Genomic DNA, 26,408 nt, shown 5'->3' with positions numbered 1-26,408 from the left:
AAAGCCAAGCCGTAGCCACGCGGCAACAACGAAACCAAAACTTCTCGCAAAACTTTGACATTTTGGTTGGGATCCGCAAATAATACGAGGCGGAAATTTGGAACGCTGAAAGTTGGAAAAAAAACTCGTATTATACGCGGGTTTTTACGGTATATGCCAGTGATCAAACCTTGATACAGTCAAACCCGGTTATAACGAACTGCGTAATTCAACGCAATTTGTTTGCTATATAAAGTATTTCGCTATAACCAAACTCGTTTATAACGAACTTCAGTACCAAATTCGTTATACACGATGTCCAGACAGCGCAGCGAAAGCGCACTAACTAAAGAAAAACCGTGCCGCTCACCATGAATCTACAAAAGAAATTTATTGAAGATAAATGCTCACTTATTTGCAGTAGGCAGTGATCTTCGCCTGAACACTGCATTTAACTCCATCAGCGAGAATCGCACTTTCCACACGCGACATCATTTCCACAAACTCCAGTCCGCTTCCCTGTATTCCGGAGCAGTATCGGCGCAGCAGATCGGTAGCAGCGAGGGCTTCGTGCAACGTCGGGCGAGGGCGATCGTCCTCCGGCGGCGGCTCCTTGGTCTCCTCGTTCGCACCAGATGCCAGCATGTCGGCAACAATTTCCGAGTCCAACGGACTTGCTGTCACGGTTACGTTGTCGTCAACAGTGAGAAAATCCTCCAGGGCAACTTCTTCGCAGGATGTAGCGCCGGAATGCAGGATCTTGCAGGATGTAGCGCCGGAATGCAAGCCAGCAGCAACGTAGGCACGTCCGGAATCGTGAGGATAGCAGCAGCACGACTTGCAAACGCGAACAAAGAAAGCTCCGAGGATGCGGGAAAGTTCGCCACTGACGCGTTCGTTGTTCGGAGGCTGCCTTCCCTTCGCCCAAACTTGAAACCAGTTCTGGCCGGTGTTGCTTCTTTCTCGAAGCGCAATAGGTCCGAAGCTGCTCGGACGTCTTTGATCACATGGTAGGCAGCTGCCGAATAGGAGCGCTGCAAAGAGAGGCTGGCCGATGGCGCGGATTTTAAAGGCTACTCACGCTACTCCGGGCGACGGCCGCGCATGCGTACAGGAGGGTCCCTCGTGGAAGCTGCTGTAGAGAGCCCCTCCTGCGTTTTACGGAAGCGTGGCATCGGCGCAGAAGCAGCAGAAGCACCCTAGCGGGCGCGTGATGACGTATGCGCTGTGTGAGACCTTGGGGAACGGAGCCGTCGCCAATCCCCCTCCCATCTGACAACGGCATGCGCTAGAAGTATCGCGGCCCGGCAGCGTGGGCTGCCCGGAGAGAACTCGGAGCTGGCACAAAGGCCCGCCCGTTGGCGGGCGTTTGGCGACCGATCGCGCGCGCTGAGTTCGCTATATTCGATGTGTAGTTCGTTATAAAAAATACATTTTATATGCATAATGCTAGCGGAAATTCGAGTGTTCGATATAAAACATAATTCGCTCTATCCGAGTTCGTTATATTCGGGTTTGACTGTATGAAAATGACGTACCTTGGCAATAGCCATGTGCGTAGAAGAGCAAAATCTCAAATGAAATTGTTGCATTAACTTGAAAGCTGATTTATTTGATGGAATCAGTTGTTTTCTTCTCCCGCATGCAGCCAGGGCTGGGCAAGATAGTACTTAGAAAAATATCTTCGATACCGATACTCGATACCTTGAAAAATTGTATTTCCGATGCCGATACAAGATACTGTATCGAAATCTAGTTTCGATGCAGATATTCGGTATTGTATCGTCGATACTTAGATACATCACTGAAATCCTAACATAATGAAGGTGGTAATATGATTAGCAGCATTAGGAAATTTTATCGTGCTTCCTGGAATATTTAGAGCATTCCTATGGCATAGTTTTTCTGAAAGGGCTTAACGAATACCCCAGCATGGAGTTATTATTTGGGCAGCTGTTCTTGTCAGAACTTCACATTGAATTTAAGCCATGGTTACAGTTAAGCAATTGCTTCCACTAGCAGCCTAACGAAATATTTCTTTAAATTAATGCACTTCATGCGAACCGACCTGAGAGCACTTGGCTATACATACAAATACAAATGTGCAACCTGTGTGCATTTGGAGAACTGAGCAGTTATATGTATTGCCATTAGTGCGATAACAAACTTTTGAAGCTCTGCGTATGGTTAAAAGATAGAAGGAAAACAAAATAAAACGGCTGAACGTTATTTAGTCCGGGAAGAGCGCAATGAGGACATGCTAAAATCAATGCAAATGAGAAAAGCCTCTCTACATACGCACACAAGCACACTGCAGTGTTGTGTTAGATGAAGATGCCTCTTTTCAGTCTGTAAGAGTGAACCATAGCCACGTTAACTCAAGCACCCTGGAGGTAGTGAGGAAACTCGAGGTTCACTAGCGTCGCTGGAGAACAGTGGCTGGTTGTAGATAAGATAGAAGTATCTTTTTTTAACAGAAAGGGGCTAATATGTTGTCCATTTATTCGCATATTTCAAAAATTTTAATTAAAAATTATTCAATGTTTTTTCAAATGTTTTTCGCAACAAAAATTGTTTGACAACCGCATAATTTGTTATTTGAACTGTGCTGGAAAATTGAATTAATTGCTTTCATGTCGTGCATTTCATAAAATTTTGGACATAATATTTTTTCCAGAAAAAAAGTCTAGTGGAAGCCTGTTCCCTCTGCAGTTACAAAGGATGGATTTGTTTTCCGGCAAACGCCGTAACTATAAGAACGTGGTTAGCCGACTGCATCGTGGCGGACTGATGCCTTAGACGCTTGTGCTCTTGCCGCCAAGCAGAGCCGGCACGTGGAGCCTAGGGGTTTTGGTTTGTGCATAAGTTACTGCGTCCGACAGCACGTTGAGGGCATTGCTTGACGAGAATCAAACGCCGCATAGACGGGGACGGATGGTAAAGGGTGGGAAAAGCTTCTGCATATTAAACCACGGCCTTGTGGTGGCGCTAAGAGGTGGCACTAGATGTGCTAATGATGATAGCTACAGCCCACGGACCATACACACAGAATGTGTGGTTCCTTATTTATGCGACAGTTGTGATGCAGTTATTTTAGCCGAGTTCATAATAAAAACCTCATTACAAGAGACACTCAAGGGACTTGAAAAAGATGTCTCTTGTAACCAAGGTCTCTTGTAGCCAAAGAATCCTAACAACTCGTATGTGCGGCAGTTTAGATTCTTTTAACTAAATTCTGTTCCATATCAATGTCCTGTTTTGTTGCACTATGCCAGGAACCAAGAAGGAGTGCCTCCTCTTGACTGGAAAGTCAGAATGTCCATTTAGCCACTGTCATTACATTCCTGTGTGAGTGAAACGACAGGGGCATTTTGACGTGTGACTGAAACAATAGAGACTTTTTGACTTCCCAGTCAAGAGGAGGCCCTCCTTCTCGGTTCCTGACAAACTGCAACAAAAAAATGACACTGATATGGAACAGAATTTAGTTAAGGTAATCTAAACTGCCGCACATATGAGGTGGTACCAGTTAGCTGCGTTGCATGAGTGTACCTGTGTTGTGTCTCTTATAAATAGTGAAGAAGTTACTTTAGGGACCTGCAAAAGTTGTCCTTAGTAACAGAGTGTCTCTTGTATGCAATGTTGTTAACATGGCAAACATAGGAAAACCAACCAAACCATTTTCAAGTGTCTCTTATAACAGAGTGTCTCTTGTAACTATGTCTCCTGTAACGAGATTCTACGTTCCTAGGTTACAGGAGAAAAAATAAAATATGTACATTATTTTGAAGTATACGCTATATTGAAATTTATAATTCTGAAATATTTTTTTAATTGAAAACATAGGAAATCTTCTTTATATTAAAAAAATATTTAAATTTTAAACATTTGTTAATGTGGTGTTTGTAGTAATGAGATTTGACTATCGCACGGCCTCCAAATTTGGTACGATGTGTTGGGACAGAGAGGAAAGCCCACATTACAAGTTTAGCCTTAATACACAAAAATCCCCTGTAGTTGCCCCTGGAGCCCTGGATTCCATTTACATGGTGCTGGAAAATTTTATTTCCATAAAAGATTCAATTGTCTGAAATATAAGACAAAGCTATGGTCAAACATGCATGCATTGTATTCAAAAAGGATAAGGAGAAGAAGTGCCCAGCATGCAACGCTTAGTAGAGTTCTTTCATTTCACAAACATAGTCATGCTGAATGCAAACTTCCTTCTGAGTTAGCATTTATGTCACACGTAGTTTAGAACATTTGGCGGATGAGGCCATCTACTACTCATCTGGCTAGCGTAATAAATACGCACAAACGGCTCTGATTTATGGTGCTTCTTAAGGAACGAACGTAATAAACGCAATACAGTATAGACTGCTTATAGTGTAGGTCACGGGGGGCTGCGAAAATCCGCCATATAAGCGGTACTGCAGTACAACGAAAACATTATTTTTTCACCTGAAAATGCATGTCATGGGGGTATGTTTCCTTTCAAAAATGGCTTATTAGTCAGCGAACTAAACACAATCTACCAAGTCCGCTGCATGCCTAGATTAATTTTACCATACTGCACGTGCAGCAAGGCTGTGAATATTACTGCGACCACCGCCATGGAACTGGGTGTGCCCAGTAGCACGAAGGCATTCACGCTAACCTCTACAGTTGCATTGCACGCAGCATGCTAAAATGCCACTTGACGCTTTTCGTTCCTGCAAAGAATGCAAGTCTCAGAATGAGGCCTTTTGGTTGGGAAACGAGCCTTGCAGAGAGGCTGACAGAGGAATCCTCATTTAGTGTTTCAAGCTTATTAGAGGACCGAGGCGTGGTCAGGCATTTTGAGCGCCGCATATTTTCTGCTTTTCCTGCACGTGATGCCCAATTTTATTGAAATCAGTGGATGAGCTGTGAGGAAGTGAACTAATTCATTTTTTTCACGATGTGCCCCCCCCATTTAGACTCAAGGTGGTAGAAGTGGTAACGACTTGTTTGGACTTTATTCGCCAAGTCTCGCTGAAGCTTGAAGGAGCCGAGGAGTTCCTTCAACAGCTGCTTCAGGTGAGGGTGTTTGCACGGACATACGTACAGATGCACAGTGCTGTATACTCATGGCAGACATGATGCAGTGTTTTACACTTTCCTGCCTGCACCACTGTAGATAAATTTGTACCAGGCTTAATGGGGCAATGACAGGGTCGTTCAGTGTATTGCCGTTTCATACTTCGGTGAATAACATACAGGTCTCTGATTCTACTCGCAAAGTTTTAGCGCCCAGTGCATGGTGCATATTACAAAAAATGCGGAATCAAAAAGCTCCTTCCACTGAGAGCGACAGCCGTCTTGAAGTGCTCGTGTGACGTCACATAGGATCCGCAGTGGAGCGTCATCTGCAATGCGGACTGTAATATCAAAGGGCACGTCTCTTTTTCTCTTGTGGACGATTGATGCAGTGGCTGTCCCTCATAGAGAAGTGTTTGATGAAGATGTTACTGCACGAACGCAATATAGAGTAAGGCATGTTTTCTGTTTTCTTCAGCATAAGGCACGGTCACAGTCAGTGGGCTGCATGTTTCGGTTCCTTATCCCTGATATCAAACAGCGCAAAAAAGACGAGGACCAACGAAGGACGACACAGGATGAGCACTGACTCTCAACTTCCCCTTGCACAAACCCACCAAGTTGCATCAGTTTTGATTGGTAAATAAGTAAAATAGTTTTAAAACCAGTGTCCCCCCCTTAGTTGACCATCGATGTTCACAGGCTCTTTCTCAGCTGTGCAGGCCGTCTGCTAGCGGGGTCAACATGTGTGCAGCTTTTCTGCGCCTCCTTCTTGGTGTGTGCTGCGGTTATGCACAACTGTACCCTGTATTTCGAAAAGACAGGGAATCTAGGGGTGGTGGAGTGGCTGTCCTAATTAAGAAACAAATTGAAGCTGTTTTGCAAGATGACGTACATGATATTGAATGCCTGTGTGTGAAACTCTCCTGTTGGGGACAAAACTTTGTTTTATATGCTGTTTATAGACCCCCTAGTTCTGGAACTGACTACCTAACTAAACTAGAAAATCATCTCTTACAGTACCAAAACAGTAAAATTTTATTGATGGGTGACTTCAACTTGCCAGGTGTGGATTGGGAACTCCTTGAGTGTATCGGTGCTTGCACAAAGCAAGCCAGCATATTGTTTAAAATAATGCTTACCCACAACCTGACGCAAATAGTTCATGAACCAACCCGTATTGTCGGTCCCACGAATTCATTGTTAGATTTGCTGTTCGTCCCTCGCGACATCGTGAATTTTACGGTTTCTGTGGAACAAGGCCTGTCTGACCACCAGTTGGTTAGTGCTTCCTTTCCCCTAGTACGGCAAACAAAAAAGAAACACTTATCTTCACGTTACTTTAAAGATTATTCGCGTGCCAATGACGCGTCTATCATTGAACATCTCGAAACTTCCCTTGTTGATTTCGATGACGCCGATGTCTGCGCACTCTGGGACAGTTTCAAAAAAATCTGTTCGCATTGTATCAATACTTTTGTACCTAACAGGCACAAAAAAGAAAGAAAGGAAACGCCATGGATGACACGCAGTATAGTTCAAATGAGGCGAAGGGTAAAACGGTACAAGAAAAAACGCGCAGATCCTGATGTGCTAAAGGAATTACTGGACAATCTAGCACGTGCCTTACGTGATTCAAAAGATTATTTCTTCAACACATCCCTTCAAAACTTTATAAAAACCGAGCCAAGTAAGTTTTGGAATTACATTAGTGAAAAAAAGAAAGCAGTCACACAAATATTGGTGGACAACACTACGGTATGTGATCCAAAAGCTATTACTGAACATTTTAATAGTTATTTTCAAAGCGTATTTTCTGCCCCGAGCACAGGTACCGACAATAGCCGAGTGTATTACCCCGCCGAAGTGAATTTTATTACTTATCCTGGTGTCCTTTCAATGTTGCTGAACTTGAAAACCAAAACGTCATGTGGCCCTGACAACATTCCAAACGCATTTCTGCGACGCTATGCCGAAACTTTGGCTCAATTCCTCGTAATAATTTTTCGCGCTTCAATGTCATTGGGTAAAATACCCGATGACTGGAAGACAGCCCGAATTGTTCCCGTTTATAAAAAAGGAGACCGTCTTCTCTTGCAGAACTACCGTCCAATATCATTGACGTCCCCATGCTGTAAACTATTAGAACATATAGTTGCACATTGTGTGAACGAATTTTTAGAAAAAAATCGCGTGCTATCTAGCTTCCAGCACGGGTTCAGAAAAGGGCTCTCGACGGTAACACAGCTAATTACAGTAATTAATTCATTTGCTTCCTCTATAGATAATAAAGGCCAAATCGATGCAATATTTTTGGATTTTAGCAAGGCATTTGACAAAGTTCCTCATGATAAACTAATTTTTAAAATGAAAGAAATTGGCATTCCTGATATTTTAGTAACATGGATTAATGCATACTTAAAAGACCGCAAACAGTTTGTTGAAGTGGGGGGACAACGTTCGGGCTCTCTCCCAGTTTCATCCGGTGTTCCCCAAGGAAGCGTTCTGGGCCCTCTGCTTTTCCTTTTGTATGTCAATGATATTGTTGAAGTTGTTAACCCACCAGTGCAAATTCGATTGTTTGCTGACGATTGTATTCTATACAGAGAAGTTACAAATAGGGAAGATCAATGTGACCTGGACAGTGCCTTGAACAACGTTTCCGAATGGTGCGACCGATGGGACATGATTCTGAATGCTGATAAAAGTGTTTATATGCCGATAACTCGAAAAACCATACGTCATAGCTACACATATAAATTAGGCTCTCTCCCTCTTCAACAAGTATCCAACTACAAATACCTAGGAGTAACCATAAGCAGCAATCTATCGTGGAACTTGCACATAAACAATATCTGCTCTGCTGCATTCAGAAAATTGTGCTGCTTAAGACATAAACTAAAAAATGCTCCTTCTAACATTAAGCTACTTTGTTATTCTTCATTAATTAGACCTAAACTCGAATATGCATGCATAGTATGGGACCCGTATACTAAATCTAACGTAAAAAATCTGGAAAGAATACAGAGAAGAGCTGTCAGGTTTATTTTTAATAAATATGCAAGGTCTGACTCCCCAACCACTTTAATGGAGACAAATAAAATTGAACTACTTGAACATCGAAGAAGAAAGCTTAGATTAAAGTTTATTTATGAGTTATTACATAACAAACTCGGTTTGGATCCATCATCATACTTAACGCCGGCGACAACCAGACAAACTCGTCAACACCATCCCAGACCCCTAACCCCTATATTCGCTAGAACAGACACTTACAAATTTTCGTTCTTTCCACGCACAATAACAGATTGGAATCAGCTAGTTAATCCACTGTCCCTTGAGTTTTAACCAATTGCTGCTATACTGTGTTGTCTTTTTTTTTTTTTTTTTTGAAGTGTTGCGTTTTCTTTTGTACCTTGATTGACTTGTTCACCCACCCTGCTTGGACTCAGTGTCCGCAGTATTTTGTAAATAAATAAATAAATAAATAAAAAATTAATCGCGGGCAGTGGTGCAAGGGGCGCTGTGAATCGAGCGCTTTGGTGCAGCGTGTGGTGCCGGAGGTGCAGAGAAACGTGGTTGAATCGAACAGCGCTAGCATCGCTGAACGGGTAAGTAACGTTTTCGTCCTCGTGCCCATTTCAGGAGCCACCGACTACAAACTACCTATCGGTGGCATTGAGCTCAACGAACCAGAACGTCGTCATGCCTGCCTTCAACCTCACCATCATGGCCAACTTCCAGCAAGACTTCAGTCGGGAAAAGTAAGTCTTCAGGCAGCAGAACTTATCACTTTCCAATTATTTAATTGGGATAGCTAAGCAGTGTGGGCATGAATTTTTTGAAGTGTAGGTTTAATTAGGGAACTGGTTTTCAAATCATATGCTTCTTTTTTTGCTTGAAATGTGATCCCTACCTGTATTATTTGTGTATATATACGCTTGTGTGGTCTAACTTTGCATATATTCCGTGGAAACATCCTTTGCAAGAGACATCTTCAGTAGCTCGTAAGGCATCACAGGTCAGTTGATCAAACCAGGAAGTTTGTATTCTTTCCCACGGAAAATTTTTGAACAACTTATCTTGAGGGAAAATCGTGCCACTACCAAACCTTATAAGGAGCTCTTAATTATCAAATAACTGAGTTGTCTGCTGGGTTTGTTCCACGTTCAAAATATGTCAGTATTTTTTCACGTGATGCATTCATATTTGTGCCTAGATTTAGCAACAGCTTAGCACCCCTATGCAATGCCAAGTGTCGTGACCTTGTGACATACCACTCTCATGTGCTCGTTACTGCACGGAGTTTACAGATAAATAACTCGCGTTGCCGAAGAAGTGACAACTGAGCGTTCCGACTCTGGAAATCACAAAGAGGCGACACTTGGAGATTGGAAAGCAAAGAGACTACATCCCAGGAGGTTTCTAGCCATTTTAAATTGTAAATGTGTGCATTGCACCAGTAAATGTTCGTTAAATAATCCCCTGTTTCTTTCTTGCTCTTTTCTCAAAACATGCATTGTCGACCATTTGCAGTTTTTCGGCCTCAATATCTCGGCACCCAAAGCACATAGAGCTGAATTTTTTTTTTTTTTTTGCAGTGGGAAGCTGAGTGTATGCTGTGTGAAATATTTGAAGCAGATTTTTGTTTTTGAAAGTTAAAATTAATTGTTTTGATGAGTTTACTCCCACTTAGTACATATACTTTTTATACAGAACTTAATAAGGCTGCAAAATGAGTGCTAATTAACATATCAAGAAATTCTTCCTATAATTTCGTTCCTTACTCTTCTGGCTATCTAGCCATGCTTTAAATTTGTTTTTAACAACCCATTATTTCACAATTTAGGTCTTAAACAATGGAAGTTGATGATTAATTATCCTGCAAACTAATTGTGCTACAGGAAAAAGGATAGCATATTTAGAATTAGCATGAAAAATTCAGTGTGGCTGTGAACTTTTATTACAATTGGCCAAAAATAACAAAAATAGCTTTAAGACCCATGTCCTCTTTTAAGCCTAAATGGGAATGGGGATGTCCTCTGCTTGATGTAGTATGGCGTTCTGGAGTTGGGACCAACGCAATCAATTAAGCGCGTAGTAAACTGCAGATGTGTGGTTAGCTGTCGTAGTCATGTTTGATTCATGTTTGGCTCAATGCGTGAAGTAGAACGAATCGGAGCAAAGACAAAATATAGTGTGAGGATGGGATTAACGCAAAGTTTGGTCACTCTAAAGGCCTGCACTTAGATCCGCTGACAAATGCGCACACACCGCACGCGCAGGTTTGTCGAGTCCCTCGTCTCCGTGAACCGCAAGCGGAAGTCCCTGGAGTCTCCCCGGAAGCTGGAAAATTCATCGGCACCCCTGCTCCACACCGGGTCTGTGTCGCGTTGCAACATCACGGCTTTCGGCGGACACAACCGGAGGCTCTCTGTCGAAAACAGCATTGACCGGATATCGCGGAAACTGGAGCAGAGCTTCGAGGTGCTTCTGCTAGGGCTTTTTTCTCACATATTGGGTGTTTCAAGATGCTCTTGGATAGTCAGAATTATTTACATCCAGGTTTAGTGAAGTTTTATGTGATTACATATTTAGTCATATTTACATATATACAGTAAACTTTTGGATATAGTAAAGGGAAACTGAAGTCCCAGTTCATCTTCCATAGACAACTGTACATTTTTCCCCCTTTATAGTAAAGACATTTTCGGTAAAAATCGGTTATAGTAAAGTGCGCCTGGCTGCGGCGACGACTCCCACGATATGACATCGCCGCCCGCGCACTACCTAGAATCGCGAGGAAAAGATTTTTTGTATTTGAAAACGGAAAAATAACATCGAGTGGCTTTTTGAATGGCCTTACCACTAGGCGTAGCAGCATACAGGAGAAATCTACTTTTACTTTACGGAGGCTTTGGAGCCATGAGGAAAAGCATGCAGCGCGTAGGGAAAAAAAAAGAACACTGCAGAATCTGCATTGGAGTAATGCGAAAGCACGGATGCTGCTGTTGGTTGCTTCTAGTTGCTTAATTCACTTTTGCTTACCCATTTTAATTTTTGGTCTTTTCAAATTGGGTGCCAATTCCTTCCTATGCCCTTTTTTGCCTCTACTTCAGGTTGTGTGACGTCACGTCCTTGACATCACCTTAATTGACTGATTTAATTAACTATTTTAGTATTTGATACATTCAAATGTGGTGCCAAGGCATTGTGTAATGAGACCATTTTCACCTTTACTTTGACATTTCTTCGCATGTAATTACCGAATTAACTTATTGGCCTAATCATTTTTTCGGCAGCGACATTACGTCACCCTCTATTGATTGGCACCACTCAATAACCTCTGCCACTTCTCAATTACTCGCAACTGCTGCGGACAAGATTTTGTGGACGCGGCTTGCGGACGCGGTCTGCAGACAGAAATCTGTGAACATAGCGAAGTAATGCTTCACATTAAAAAAAAGCAAAGCTGTCTACAAACCTGGAAAGTAGGCGACGTGGTCCGTTCAGAAAGTAAAAGAGAGTAAAAGTGCAGCAAGAAATAGGCAAGGGGAAGAAACGGGAGAACATTCACAGCACTGTGCAGCGTGCACGGTCTTGCAGCACTTAATTGCCACGTGCATTTATCATTTACTGCCTTTTAAAAGACAGAAACGGCAAAAAGTAACACCGTGTCTATGCAAGGCTTTGGTTTTCACATGAAATCAAACTTGGTTGTATTTGTAGCCACAGTGTCCTCATGCGAGGTACTTCCACAAGGTGTGAAAAATTTTTATAACTGAAAAAAATTGCACGAAGAGATGTTATGAGAGAGATGGAAGCTATATTTGAGTGTTTTTTTTTTTTTTTTGTTTTTTTTTTCATTAAGTAACAAGACATGTTCAGTAAGTAGGCATTTAACCTACCAGACAGCATCTTCAGGACCATGTCATCACTAACAACTGATATAGTAAACATTTTTTTTTTTTTTTCATTAAGTAACAAGACATGTTCAGTAAGTAGGCATTTAACCTACCAGACAGCATCTTCAGGACCATGTCATCACTAACAACTGATATAGTAAACATTTTTGCTGGTCCCAGTGACTTTACTATAAAGGGGTTTTATAATAAGGGAGTAATTACTCATTGCATCCACCCAAGCACAGCCATACGGCTACAAAGGATCAGGACGAATTTTTCTTTAACTACGAAGTTTCTGAGAAAGCTGTATAGCTTTCCTTTGTAGCCGTATGGCTGCGCTTGGGTGGATGCAATGAGTAATTACTCCCTTATTACAAATCTACTCCACCTTGGGGGATTCCCCTAAATATTTGACCAACACTATTCCCACTTCGAGTTATAGATCAATTCGCTCTCGCCCTACCATCTGATCTGCTGACCGTCCTGGTTAGCTCAGTCGGTAGAGTGACTGCCCCGGAAAGGCAGTGGTGTCGGGTTCGATTCCTGGATCAGGACGAATTTTTCTTTAACTACGAAGTTTCTGAGAAAGCTGTTTAGCTTTCCTTTGTAGCCGTATGGCTGTGCTTGGGTGGATGCAATGAGTAATTACTCCCTTATTACAAATCTACTCCACCTTGGGGGATTCCCCTAAATATTTGACCAAAGGGGTTTTACTGTACTGGTTTGAAGCAATTATTACAGAAGGTTTTAATGAGATTTTTTGCTTATAAGCCACACGTATGAAACATCGGGAACCATGTAACCATGTAACATTAAATGTGCCAGTTAATATTAATCGTGTAAACCAAGTCCTTGTGCTCTTATATAATATGTAGTGCCATTTCTTGCTCTCAACATAAGAAATGCAATAAGGGTAAAATTATAATCTTGCCTGTCATAAAACTTGAGTTGGAGAGCTTTGAAGTTTACACTTCAAAAACTGGAATTGAGTGGAGACAGGCTGCATTTCTGTTTGCACTCAGTCACCTTGTTCGAGAAAAACATAAAAATTTGTGGGTTGCTCATTGGCACACTTTGACATTCTTATATTTCGGAAATATCAGTTGACAAACGTTTACGCATATCTGTGACATTCACGAGTATCAAAAGCAAAGGACTGATTGCATGGGAGCAACATACGTACTGAGATGTTTTACCACAGCAGTTTGCATTCATCTATTCACGAGCACCGTAGAAAATTGGCAAATTAGAAAGGTGAATGCTTTCACGCATACAGCCCATTTATTTACTGCTCTGCACACGAAGGGGTTGCCGATATTTCACTGGCATTCTCACGTTTGATTTACGGTTGCATGTTTGATATATACATTATTGTTGCTGTGGTTATTTTTACCTGCTACAGGCTAGATCTGTGTTAAGTGAATTCGAAAGCACCCCAAATAGTGTATGCCATCGAAGTATACATTTCGGTGAAAACATGCAGTAAGCAAGCTGGCAAGAAATATCCTCCAACCCTTTTCAGACTTGTTCATTCCAGGTGCATGGCAGAGACTCCGCTCTGGAACTAGCTTTGCCCTCAGCATCACCACAAACAGTGCTTGTGACACTCGCATTAGCAGCAGATGTTGTAATTTTCATGTACAGTGAAAGCTCGTTAATTCGAACCTCGATAATTCGAATTTTTAAGCTAACGTCAAAAGGTAAGCTTACCGTGATGTTATCGCTGCGCAGCATCTTGGCGCACTGCCAAGAATTGCGTTGTGGACCGGGATAGCACAAACGGAGAGAAGCGCTTACGGCTGACGCCTTTTTTTTTTTCTTTTTCTTCAAATTCTTAGGTCGAAAGCAGGGGTGGGGGTGTTCATTATGCAAGTGGATTCGTACCACGAGTAAATACGGTATATTTATCGTAATGCAAATGGTTCCTGTCAGTTTTTTCGAGGGCATTCGATAATTTGAACATTGGATAATTTGAAACTTTTTCCCCGGTCCCGTGAAGTTCGAATTAGCGAGCTTTTACTTTATTAGCTACAGGGCCAATCATGTTCAGTCAAAATAATTGTGCATTGTCGTACCCTAATGGTGCGCTATTTCAGATGTGAAGCAGCCTATTGTTATGACAATATCAACATACATCACAACAGTGAATTTGCATTTGAAACCTTTTCCTTCTCTCACCTGTTTCACAGATGGGCGACCTGAAGCAGTCGGAGATCTTGGCCGTCTACGAGAACAAGATCTCCAAGCTAAAGGTGAGCTCGTGACGTTTGCTATGGGTGGCAAGGATTTTTCCGGCGCAGTCCGCACGACTGGCGCCGTTGGCTACCCACTGGATTTTCCCATGGCCTTATGTGTGGCCTTCACTACACGCAGCCTTTCACCCATGGAGATCTCTGGTCGAAATACGCGCACCATTTCAATTGGAATCGCCGCCATCACCAACAGCTCACGTGTGCTCCCAGGGTGACAGTTGCCGTACCTTTTCGACTAACCTACCCTCAAACCACACTGAGTTTTGCCGTTTATAGATTTGTTTATTCGCTTGCTTTGAAATTACAGTTTTGCAAGTGAATGGCGGCATTTTGTTTTCTGTGCATGAGCCGTTATTCTCGGACATACCTCCTTTAAGATCTCGTCATCGTCATCAATGTCTCCATTTAATCACGCCATCATATAACGAGTTCACTTGACTGATTACCCTACAATCTATTGCATCGCTGATGCAACCTACCAAGTTCTCCATGTCAATGAACTCCTTAATATACAACATGAAAACTACTCGTGCATCGTGTGAATGGCGCGGTCATCTTTTTTTATTGTCATGAAGGATCAATGGCTCCCTTGTGTTTTTCTGCAACTTATCAAGTGTTTCTACAGGCTAGGTTTCATTGTCCTTTGCTTTCATACTTTTTCCTTTTTGCAAGACGCGGGAAGAGGAGCTCCTGCAACTCCTGGAGGCGAAGACGCTCGCCCTGCAGCAGTCCGATCGCCTGGTCACTAAATACCGCTGCATCGAGGCCAAGAATGAGGCAGAGGTTGGTTTTTGTTCTCACGTTGGTTGTTCACTGCAGGCGGTGATCAGAATGCAGCGAACACACTGTTAGGTTTTACAGTTGAACCCGGATAATTCGCATTTTGGTTATAACGAACTCGCGAAATATTGCCTTGTAAATCCCATGTAAAAGTATAGGAAAGCTGCGTCGTATATCAAACTCCGCACCACGCACTGGAAGGTGCTCCTTCCTCAGAGACGCATCACCCTCGGCCATTTGTCGCGTGGTGTTTTTAAGCCACGCACTTCACTACAACGTCTCGCATACTCTGAGTTTTTTTGGGACGTTAAACCCCGTAAACTAAACCAAACTGGTTCTTTCCTAATGAAAAGGAGCAACACCTGAGCATTCAGTTTGTTATTACTGCATAATTGTCGGTGACAAGCACATGTGTTCCTTTTTTTAGACTAGCTTTCCTGTTGGTGTATAATATGCGCAAGTCGTACTCATCATTTCTGAAAAAATAGCTGGAAAGTTTTTGTACAAACTTGTTTCCTTTCATATTGAATGGGCCTGTATGCAGTCTTGCAGTCCAGCCATTTTGTGAATCTCTGTTTTGTAATTTTGGGAGCAGTTCACATGAACATGCAAAAACTGTTCTCAGTGCAGACATGTAAACTGAGAGACTGGTCATTTTGAAGCGCAGTGCTATAAAGTGTCGGACCAACTTACCAGTTGTATTCACGTCAATAGGTTGTCGTAAATGCTTCTTTATCACAGGCTTTCTTCCAGAGGAACATTTGAGGGTGCAAACTGCTTTAAAACGACATTGTATTGAGTCACGGTGCAAGTGAAAAAAAAGGGGGGGGGGGGGGGGGCAGTGCCTTCTTCAATTCGTGCTCCTCGTTTCCAATGTTTTCAGGTTGAGGACCTCCGCAGTCTGCTTCGATCATCTGAACGACGCATCGAGGACTCTCAAGAAAAGGTGGATGAGGTAAGTTTGTGTTTCTTTACTCAATACAGAAATATTTTGTGCTAAAACATAATTATAGTAAAGTAGCATCTGGATGATAAATTAGCCATGATATTTATGATATTTATTGTGTCAGTACACATAAAAATGAGCAGTAACAATTAGCAATCAGGCTCGTGTAACATTTGAATACCAAAATGCACTATTCCAGACTTCAGTTTCGCTATGAGCGACATAATCCTTACCTGTCTCCTTGTGGCACTTCACAAGAATAGTCGAAACACAGAAAGGTCTACGGTCTCGTTTATTTGAATATGGAAGTGATCTTCGTCTGGTGTCTTTCCGCAATGTTGACAATAGGGAACTCTTCCACAGTGTCAACGGATTAGAAGGCCTTTTTGTACCTTGATAGTTTTAGCTCGCAGCAGTTTCTTCGAGTTCTCTCGAATCCTCCTGACAGTATCCATGGCGTTAATGCTGCTTGTCGGTGGTTCTTCACCCAATTCGTCACCTTCGCTGTTGCTGCTGGTGTCCTCCTCGGGCAACATGAAGCAGTCCATAATTTTCTTATCTGTCAGCTGAAATTAATTCTTCAATCAAGATACCTGGAAGTTGCAATCGAAGCCAAGCTTTGTTCACCTCAACGGAGCAAACAGAGTACTATGCCCGCTTTCCTTCATGATGAAGATCGGTGGACAAATGGCGCCACCATTTGTTGTCACAAACAGTTGTGCAGTTTAGAGTTTTCATGGTCTCGTCATAGATAGCGCAGCTAGCGAAACAAATAATTTTGATATCGAATGCTGAAAACTCGCTCAACTTCTTGAAACTTGAAAGTGAGAAAAAGATGTATGTAAATTGTTTTTCACACTTTGTTTTGCAGTTTTTTATGCTAACTATCAGTTCTGACCCTTGCACGTAAGCCGATATCTTGACAGGTATATCTCTTTTTCGGTCTTCTCGTTATAAAATAATGTCCCTGAAATGAAGCGCGGCCAGTCGAAGTTTGCACTTACTTTGCTAAAACCGATAATTAGCAGGCCATAATAACCATAATAATAACCAGGTCATTTGCTTCCTTAATTTTAAAAGCCAGTACGGTAACATTGAATCTTGCGTCATAATTTTTTTTTTTCAGGTGCAGAAACGCAATGAAGAGACGGTGCAGAGCTTGAAGGCCTCGCGTGCCAAGATCAAGGCTTTGAAGGCGCACGTGGAGGAGTTGGAGCAGAGGAACAACGACCTCGATGTCAGGGCGAAGAGGTGATGTCTCGACTCTCATCTTCGCATCCGGAACCTGCCCGACGGCTCCTGCATCCTATCATAAGCATGCCGCGCACTAACTGCCTGTAGTGTGGCTTTACATAGGACACGAAAAAAGCTATGAGGAAAAGACCAATGTTCTAGCCACTGAAGCCATACTCAAACCGAAGGCGGGAGATTGCGGTGTAAGCGCCAATTGGCCTATGATTGAACTGACAACCACCAAATGATCACTGGCATTCATTCAGTATAGTTGTCAGTTTGGTTTGCATTTGTGTCCCGTACATGCATGTGTTCTTTTCATGCTACAATACTGCAGAATCGCGCATACATCTAGCCTGGCAGCATGTTCTACTCAGGTTCAAATTCATCCGTGTGAGACCAACAGTGTCCCAATCACCATATAAACTGGAATATAGGTAAAAATTGTTCTCTAAAAAAAAAGCGAGAAGTTGTCCCTCGTCTTATATAGCGGTCTTTAGTAGAATTTGAGGCACAGTCTAGCAACAAGTGGCGTGCCTCCTCGTGAACGGATAGCCAAAACCGTATTGACATCCTGTAGTTGCTGGCATTATTTTTTCCATTCAAAGCACATTTATCTTCGCGTGCACTCTTTCGTTCGACCTATGAGAGTATAAAATCCTCTCTAGCAATAAACAGTGGCATGTGGAGGCAGTTTTTACAGTCGGTTTCTGGAAAAACTGATTTTCGCCGAAGCAAACGGCAGCATGGCCGCTCTCTTGATGACAGTTCGGCATTTCAAAAAAGAGCGTGCGGCGCCGTGGGCAAGATCAGCTGTTCGCATGCAGCCTTTCAAAAAATGCTGCGTAAGCAACATGCGTGATTGAACTAGATGACGCACTCTGGGAAGTGCAAAGAGTCGTCTTCCGATGATGCTACTGAAGTTTGGAGTGAGATCGTAGCTTCGGTGATGCAGGGACACAGCCGATGTTGTAAATATATGTACTTCACAGTAAGGGGGTGACCTATATTCCCACTCGACCAATAATACGGTTTATACGGTAGCATTAGCAAGCATCCATTGTTCTAGACTTAGATGGTTGCTGATTGGGATTGCACTGGCAGTTTGAGTTATCGTGATCTGCAAACTACTGAGCTTTTTCTGTGTCACATTGTTTTCGCTGTTTTTGAAGTGAGGAAGAGAAGAATGTTCAATTTGGTCTCTGTTGTTCTTCCTGCAGGCTGGAGGTGGCCCTCAAAAGCCTTGAATCAGCACACCAGGAGATCAAGTCGCAGGCAGAGATGATCGCCATGCTCCAAAAGCACGGAGAGTCCATGAAGTTCAAGCTCGAAGCGTACGACCGTCGTTCACCGATTAACTTTTACTGCCTTAGCTTTCACGATAATGGATGTCAGCTGAAACTAATTGCCAGCTGCTCAAATGCTGAGTACCATTACACACAACATCTTATATTATGCAAGCCAGTCGTTTCACAGCAGTCAGTAGCATTCTCTGGTGGACTCGCCGTAATTTGTCACTGTCCCCATTTCGAAGCAACTTGGCTTATATAGACCTAAATGCAAATTTCGGAATCACTCAGTTTATTCGGTGCTCTGCAGGCAACATTTGTTTAGTTACTGTTTTTCTGATGCAGCTAAGCCTACGTAAAACTGCCTCAGTTATAACAAGGGTAGTGCTACCATGAAAATATGAGTTAGGGTAATGCCATTGCATTGTAAGATACAGTGAATGACTGAGCGTGCAAACAAGGAGGCGTAAACTTAGCCCCGCAATTATAGACGTGTGCTTTCCACCAGTGTGATGACCAAAAATTGTTTTAACTTCCACTGTGCCCTCTGCAAAAAGAAACCAGTAAGTTTTCCCCCAACCAAAAAAAATTTAACACAGCAGAAAAAATTTAATGCCACTTTAGCTTGGGAAAGCATGGGCACACGTGCAGCAGCAGCAGGTTTTAGCACTCGTTCAGCATCGGTCAGATTTGTTTCGTCACACCTTCCGACATTTAGTTAATACTTTAAATGTGTGCTTTAGTCTTTTATTAGCATCAAGTAGGCCTAATTAAGTTGTTGAGTACAATTTTGTCAGAAGTCCGTGATACACATTTTGTTTGCTCAGATAGCCAGTTCCCCCAAACCCTGCAGCATGGAAGCAGCGAGCATTCAATGGGGCGCAGTTGGTTAATTCATGTGTGTTTCACTGGCTTTCTCGCTGCATCCTCGTACCTTGGTCAGTAATTGGTGGCCAACCTAATGCCAGTTGCTGCGAAGGCTCATTTCATAATTGGAAATAGCGCATCCCCGAAGCAGCTCGTCGGCAGCAGTGATCCTTGTGAGAGTTGCACGACCACTGTTCAGAGCAAAGAGCAGACACGCAAACAGACCATTTAAAAAAACTGAGTTCCACTTTTGACTCTAATTGCATTTTTGGCTGTGGCAGAAAACTACAGTTTCTGCTAACCTTGGACACATCAGATGCTACCCCTGGGGTTATAGGTTCGTTTATATTTATAAGCGGCTCAACTGTATGGCCATCTATGACACTTACAAGTTGTGGTGCATTATCTTATGTTTAGGCTTGTCCTTCTTTCTCATGCTTAATGCTAGCCCATAAATTTTTCTGCCACTTATGTGAAGCTTCTTTGTGGTTCTTTCAAAAGTGCTCTAAATGAATGATAATAATAATTAAAAATAACTGCCGCTACCTGGTACTAGAATTTGAAGCCCGGGTCACTTGGCTTAAGTACTCCCAAGTTAGGTGTGAGTGATTTGTAGCTAAAATGAAAGTTTATTAGTTCGAACATATTTACAGGTTACATAAACATACAGACGAGGAATCTTGCTAGAAGTGACTGCAAAGTGCTCTCATTTCTGTCCTGTTGTTGCATGCTTATCAAACCTTGCCTGTATCGTAGTGCACTTCTGCCTGCAGAAAAGTGGAAGTCTGCATAGTGTGAAGCCTTCCCAAAACTCTGCAGCGTTATTGATGCTCTCAGAGGTGATCCAAAATGGCAGCCTTGCCCTCATCAACATTTTGCCCATTGTGGGCAAGTATACTGATCTAGTCTATTACACGCAGTTTTTTGTTGTTTCAGAGCCATGATCTGAAAAATATTTTTGCATTGATACTGACGAACAGGGGGCATTCTCTAGCGTGAGGGCAGCACACAAGTCGGGCTGCAGGCATCTCTGTAACATTTAAAAATATTTTGTAAAAAAAAAAAGAAAATAAATGGGCGTAATAATGCCATTTGCTGCCACCATGTATGCTTAGGTGAGATGCGGCCACTATCTTAGGCCCATACTATTTTCCAGCCGATGAATCACATGCAGTGCGTCGAGAGTGTACTAATGAGGAATTTGTATTTATTCTGTTAGGCCTAGTGCTTAACTCGGGGGCTATCACTTTTTTTTTTTTTTTTATCCAAGGTAATCCAACTTGTTCCAGAGAGGCTGAGGAACCTAGCGTATTTAGGGTGCTCAGGGAATACACAAGTGTTACAAACACCCTCTATGGGCTTTATAGGACCCAGTTTGCGGATGCATGGCCTGAAGGAAGTTTGAACTGAGCGCTATGTCTGGTTGTCTTGCCTTGACAGTGGTAGACTTTAGCTGGAGGTAACCGTGATGTTCGGTCTAATTTTGTTCTCTTTATCTCCGGCTAGAATGACCAAGGCAAACGGAGAGCTCGAGTTGGCCAATCAGAACCAGGAGAAGCTGCTCAAGGAATATGAGACCAAAATGAAAGGTCAGTGAGTGTGTTTAGGGCTCCACTTTTCTCACTTCATTAGTCAGAGGACTACTTTTGACTCCCCAGGCTTCCTGCCTTGTGTACTGCATCTTTGCACATACTATTACCTACCACCTTAATGTGTGCATGCCAAACTTTGAACCCTGTAAAGTAAAAAAAAATAAAACATCCTCCTGTATAACCAGCATATTGACCTGAAAAAAGTGTGACTACACAGTTACACATATGCAAGCAGTGGTCATTGTGTTTTCCAAACAAACATATTGCGAAAAGATTGCTACAACACTGCAACTTTTTGGTCATCGCTCTCTGTGCTGTCATTGGAGGCTTCATGACCGCTCTCAAAATTTACGATAAAACCTCATCAAGCCGGTCTCCATTAATTCGGACTATCTCCCAACTCCCTTTTTTATTTTAAGGCGAAAGGTTTTCTTGGCTCATAAGTGGCGTCTGAACAAATGTGTCAAACAAGACAGATCTATAGCCAATCCAACAGTCTCCATATATCTAGGCAACGTTGGCTAAATTGGCTAAGGTACCTAAACATTTGGTAATCATTAGCCAAAAGCCACACAAAAAAATAAAGAAAAAAAAATAAAAACTTCTACCTTACTACACCTAAGCTGCCTCAGATGCCTCCTAAAATTTTTGTTGACATTGCCTTGCTAAGCAACTCTGGGTATGAACTGCAAATAATGATTGATGACCTAGACAGGAAAAGTAGAAAGGTAGGCTCGAAAATCAATATGCAGAAGACTAAGGTAATGTTCAACAGCCTCGGGAAGGAACAGCAGTTTGCATTAGGTAGCGAAGTACTGGAAGTAGTAAGCGAATACGTCTACTTAGGACAGGTAGTAACCGCAAATCCGTACCATGAAAAAGAAATAACAAGAAGAATAAGATTGGGATGGAGCGCATTTGGCAAGCACTCGCAGATTATGACTAGCAGCTTGCAGGTATCGCTCAAGAGGAAAGTATACAACAGTTGCATCTTGCCTGTACTCACCTATGGGGCTGAAACGTGGAGGCTAACCAAGAGAGTTCTACTTAAGTTGAGGACAACCCAGAGGGCTATGGAACGAAAAATGGTAGGAGTAAGATTAGGAGATAGGAAGCGTGCAGAGTGGGTCAAAGAAATAACTCAAGTTACTGACATTCTAGTAGCAATTAAGAAGAAGAAATGGGCATGGGCAGGACATGTAGTGCGAGGAGAGGATAACCGATGGTCGCTGAGGGTAACAAACTGGATTCCAAGGGAAGGAAAGCGTAGCAGGGGGCGGCAGAAAGGTAGGTGGGCGGATGAGATAAAGAAGTTCTCAGGGGTCAAGTGGATACAGCTAGCACAGAACCGGGTTAATTGGTTTGGTTTGGTTTGGTTTTTGGGGTTTAATGTCCCAAAGCGACTCAGGCTATGAGAGGCGCCGTAGTGGAGGACTCCGGAAATTTCGACCACCTGGGGTTCTTTAACATGCACTGACATCGCACAGCACACGGGCACCTTGCTTTTCGCCTCCATCGAAAAGCTGCCGCCGAGGCCGGGATTCGATCCCGCGTCCTTGGGAACAGTAGTGGAGCGCCGTAACCACTGCGCCACCCCGGCGGGTTAATTGGAGAAATATAGGAGAGGCCTTCGCCCTGCAGTGGGTATAGTCAGGCTGATGATGATGAAAATTTTTGTTTCCTAAAGATATCGTGCTGCACTGGTACCAATGCACACGCCTGCATCGCTTTCACCCACACGGCATCAGTGCTCTCCCACCGTGCCGAAATTTCACACACGTCGCATGCTGTTCACCCTTTTTGAGGCAATGTCCCTTCACGTGTGACACCTATGTGCAGAAGGTCCATGTGTACCACAGTGCGCGGTGAAAGAAGTTGCTGAGACTTCCGCTATTGTGACGCAGTTGTGGTCCTGCCACGCTCAATAGTAGGCGCAAATTCAAGCATTGTGTGCAGCTGTGAAAAATCGCAATTTTGTCAGAGGCCTTTACTATACTCTGTTCATCTCAGTCTGTGGTGTTTCTTAAACAGGGGAAAATTTTATTATTTCGTTGTATTTTTTACCATTATTTCCGCCTCCTTTCACCCACTATGTTTCAATCCCTTCCCTTTATTTTGCCTGACCCCCTCCAGACCAAGCCAAATGCATACACAAGCTCCAGGGCAGCCTGGATGAAAAGGTGGTGCTCGTCAAGTCTCTCAATACCGAGAAAAAGGGAATGCAGGGAGACATCAGCTCTCTTCAGAAGGACAAAGCAGAACTGGAACAACAGGTGAGCAAAAGAGGGGCGAGCGAGAGGGCATTCCTGGCTAAACTTGGGAGAATACAGTAGCCAACTGATTTATCGAACTCCAGTAATTTGGAATTTCGCGATATTTCGAACTTGTTTCAGTGACCATCGTGCATCCCATTGGAACGTGTACATACTCATGACCAATATAACTTGAGTGAAGTAAAGCAGCAACATTGGCTGTGACCTTACCTTAGGACAAGTGGTTCCAGGCTATGGATGTGCAGGGATCCCTTGTGGGCCATTGCAAGTGATGGGGTACCTCTTGAGACCATGGGGAAGGGCAGGGGCGGACTGCTGCTGTAACTCTGGGAGCAGGTCATGGAATATGTATTGTCAAGGCTAAACTTGTCTCTGAAAAACGCACATTTCATAATCCAATACGTTAAGGCCTGGAGAGGGCGTGGGGAAGAGGCGACGCATCGGCGTTGATCTGCATGATTCAACTCCTCCCAATGTTATGCCACTCGCTTGCATGTTAGACACTCGAAACTCTTTGCATTGCAGCCCCATCCAGTTGTGCAGCCATAGCTCAAGTCTCACCAATGCTGGCATCAACAAACGCCGTAGGCGCTCTCCCCCTCTCTCTCTTTCGCACGCACTTTCCATTTCCTCACTCCTGTTGTTTCTTTCACTATGAGAAACTAAAGTTGGTTTTTAACATCCGTGATTTTAAACCTCCAAACTGTGTCTAGCCAAGCCAAAGCTGTCACGCGAGCTTTCTTTTTTATTTGTGTGGGCATGGGTTTCGCGGCTCCCGAAAATCGCTTTGCGGACCCCAGTTTGAGAAACATTGGCTTAGGAGGTACTTGTTTTGTATGGTATTTGCACAGGTGCAAAATCTGGAAGCGCAGCTGCGGAAGAAAGAGGAAGCTCTGCAGAGCAAGAGCAACCAGGTTGCCAAGATGAGCGCCGACCTGGACAAGCTGAAGAAGATGCAGGAGATGATCCAAAGCATCAGCGCTGGCCTCGTGTGACACGACCCCTCTTTTTCTTCTCACTTTCACATAATGTAACCCTTAACATGCATGCCGCCTGCTAGCAACATTTTCAGACTAAGGAGGCCCTGGGGATTTGGCAGAATGTGTAATTCACAGACATCACCCCCAATCATGGCTTATTTATTATGTCTATTTCTGTTCTGTCCTTCGTCTACCGGACATGCCAGTTCCCTGGGGTCTCATAGTTTTATAGAATTTTTACAGATATGTACAATAAACAGAAGCTGTTTGGACATTTTCGTGTTGTTGATGGCAATGCATTTTGCGCTTTTTTTTTGTTTCCCAGCAATTGAGCCGGAAGCTGCTAGTGCAGTTCAATTTGGTTTTCTGACTGAGCCCACCCACTGAACACAACTTCTGAGAACTTGAACGAAACTCAGTTTTTTTACTTAACCATGTTTTGAACCAGTCTGCCTAATAAGCCGAAATGGCAGTTAAATAATAATTGCACTTTCTGTACACCTTGAGTGATTTCATGCCGATTTGCAATGTCATGAACACTGTTTGACTGCTCAGTTTTAAACTAAAATGGTGAAGGAATTCACTTTAAATCATTGTAACAGGTTTAGCTGAACCCCGCATGGCTATCTAAACCAAAAGCACAATATAGAAAATTAGTTTTCAAGAAAAGCCAGTTCAAACAAAGCCCTGATGGTTCCACTGCATGGACAACTTAATTGGAGACTAATCAATTTTCTGAGGATTTCTGCTATCTAGGGGCTAAAGTCAGCACACAGATCAGCAGTGGCCACTGGCAGTCTGTGGCTTCATTTTGATGGTGTTCTAGGGCAGTTTCATGACTGCTGCCAAACCGGCTGGTTGCCATGACAGAGGTGCATGAAATGAAGGGACAATGGAAAGAGGAGTACTGAACTTCATGGGGCATTTAATGATTTCCATGGCGAATGCCCATACTTGCCATGAAAGTGACAAACTTGCTGCAAGCCTTCAAAATAACGCAACAATTGCAATGTAAGCCTTATTCAGTTGGGGCAGTCCGCAGGGGTGCAGCATGCATGACATCACTCTGACTGCCGGAATTGTGTCGTCTGCACAGTTATCAGCCGGAAGCCAAGATGGAATCTCAGTCTCAACGGACGAGCAAGCGATTAAAACCGGAATGTCACTACAGCTGAGCATCAGCTGAGGACTTGGCAGGTACATTGAAAGGGCTGCTAGCTTTCCTGCAGAGAGGAAAGAAGGGACAAGGCCGGCAAGTATCATCCTACCACCTCTAGAAGCTGGTGTTTTTCTCGCACTGTAGCAAATTCTTTGTTCTCGTTGCATTGCGCGAAATTCATTGATCTTTGCACACTTGCCTTCACTGAAGGGATGTATTGACCATACGAGCTTGCGTTAAGGACCACGCAAACAGACAGTGGGTGTTTAAGTCAGCAATGAGTATTACTTTAGCTGGGATATTTTAAATACTGCTATATCGAATCGTGAAAAAACAGAAAAGCCACAGTGTATCATAATAATAATAATTAGTTTACAGGAAGGGAAAGGCGCAGTATCTGTCATACTTGTTTCTGTGGACACCTGAACCGCGGGGTAAGGGAAGAGAGGAAGGTGGGAGTGAAAGTGGATAGAGAGAAAGAGAAGTAGTAGTGGAGTCTACAGAGTAATTTTGACCGCCTACAGTACACTATTCCGCTTCCATCGAAACGCAGCCGCCGAGGTCGGGATCGAACCCGGGTACTCTGCACAGTTGTCGGGCGTCTTATCACTGCACCACCCTGGTGGGGCAGTGTATCATCTGACTCCAATTTCGCCTGTCATTCGACATATCAACCTGCACACCATGCCTTGTCAACTGGCACTACTCTTTATCTCAGACTCCAATTTCGCCTGTCATTCGACATATCAACCTGCACACCATGCCTTGTCAACTGGCACTACTCTTTATCTCAGACTCCAATTTCGCCTGTCATTCGACATATCAACCTGCACACCATGTTTTGTCAACTGGCACTACTCTTTATCTCAGACTCCAATTTCGCCTGTCATTCGACATATCAACCTGCACACCATGCCTTGTCAACTGGCACTACTCTTTATCTCGGACTCCAATTTCGCCTGTCATTCGACACATCAACCTGCACACCATGCCTTGTCAACTGGCACTAGTCTTTATGGTGACTTTTGGCCCTTTTCTTTTGTGAAGATGCATAGCACTCACCAAGAATGAAGCAACAAACGTTTTGGTTCTGAC

At 43.3% G+C, this 26,408-nt stretch overlaps 1 protein-coding gene across 1 annotated transcript in view; it reads left to right on the top strand.

Moving 5' to 3' along the window:
- The window catches only part of LOC146173919 (protein CIP2A homolog), a 58,491-nt gene extending 34,063 nt beyond the window's left edge, over positions 1 to 24,428 (top strand). The window contains exons 11-21 of the mRNA XM_084584221.1: positions 4,938 to 5,037; positions 8,683 to 8,801; positions 10,323 to 10,524; positions 14,132 to 14,194; positions 14,867 to 14,977; positions 15,858 to 15,929; positions 17,047 to 17,171; positions 18,374 to 18,487; positions 20,816 to 20,898; positions 23,035 to 23,174; positions 24,026 to 24,428. Of these exons, the coding sequence (XP_084440347.1) occupies positions 4,938 to 5,037; positions 8,683 to 8,801; positions 10,323 to 10,524; positions 14,132 to 14,194; positions 14,867 to 14,977; positions 15,858 to 15,929; positions 17,047 to 17,171; positions 18,374 to 18,487; positions 20,816 to 20,898; positions 23,035 to 23,174; positions 24,026 to 24,169 (1,273 nt within the window). The 3' untranslated portion in view covers positions 24,170 to 24,428. The remainder of the gene's footprint in view (positions 1 to 4,937; positions 5,038 to 8,682; positions 8,802 to 10,322; positions 10,525 to 14,131; positions 14,195 to 14,866; positions 14,978 to 15,857; positions 15,930 to 17,046; positions 17,172 to 18,373; positions 18,488 to 20,815; positions 20,899 to 23,034; positions 23,175 to 24,025) is intronic.
- Positions 24,429 to 26,408: the final 1,980 nt, after the last annotated feature.

This window comes from Amblyomma maculatum, chromosome 11 (assembly GCF_055883805.1).
Source record: "Amblyomma maculatum isolate TAMU_Amacu chromosome 11, ASM5588380v1, whole genome shotgun sequence".
Classification (NCBI taxonomy): Eukaryota; Metazoa; Arthropoda; class Arachnida; order Ixodida; family Ixodidae; genus Amblyomma; species Amblyomma maculatum.
Note: the sequence above shows the minus strand (reverse complement) of the source record. Positions and strands in the feature narration are given on the sequence as shown.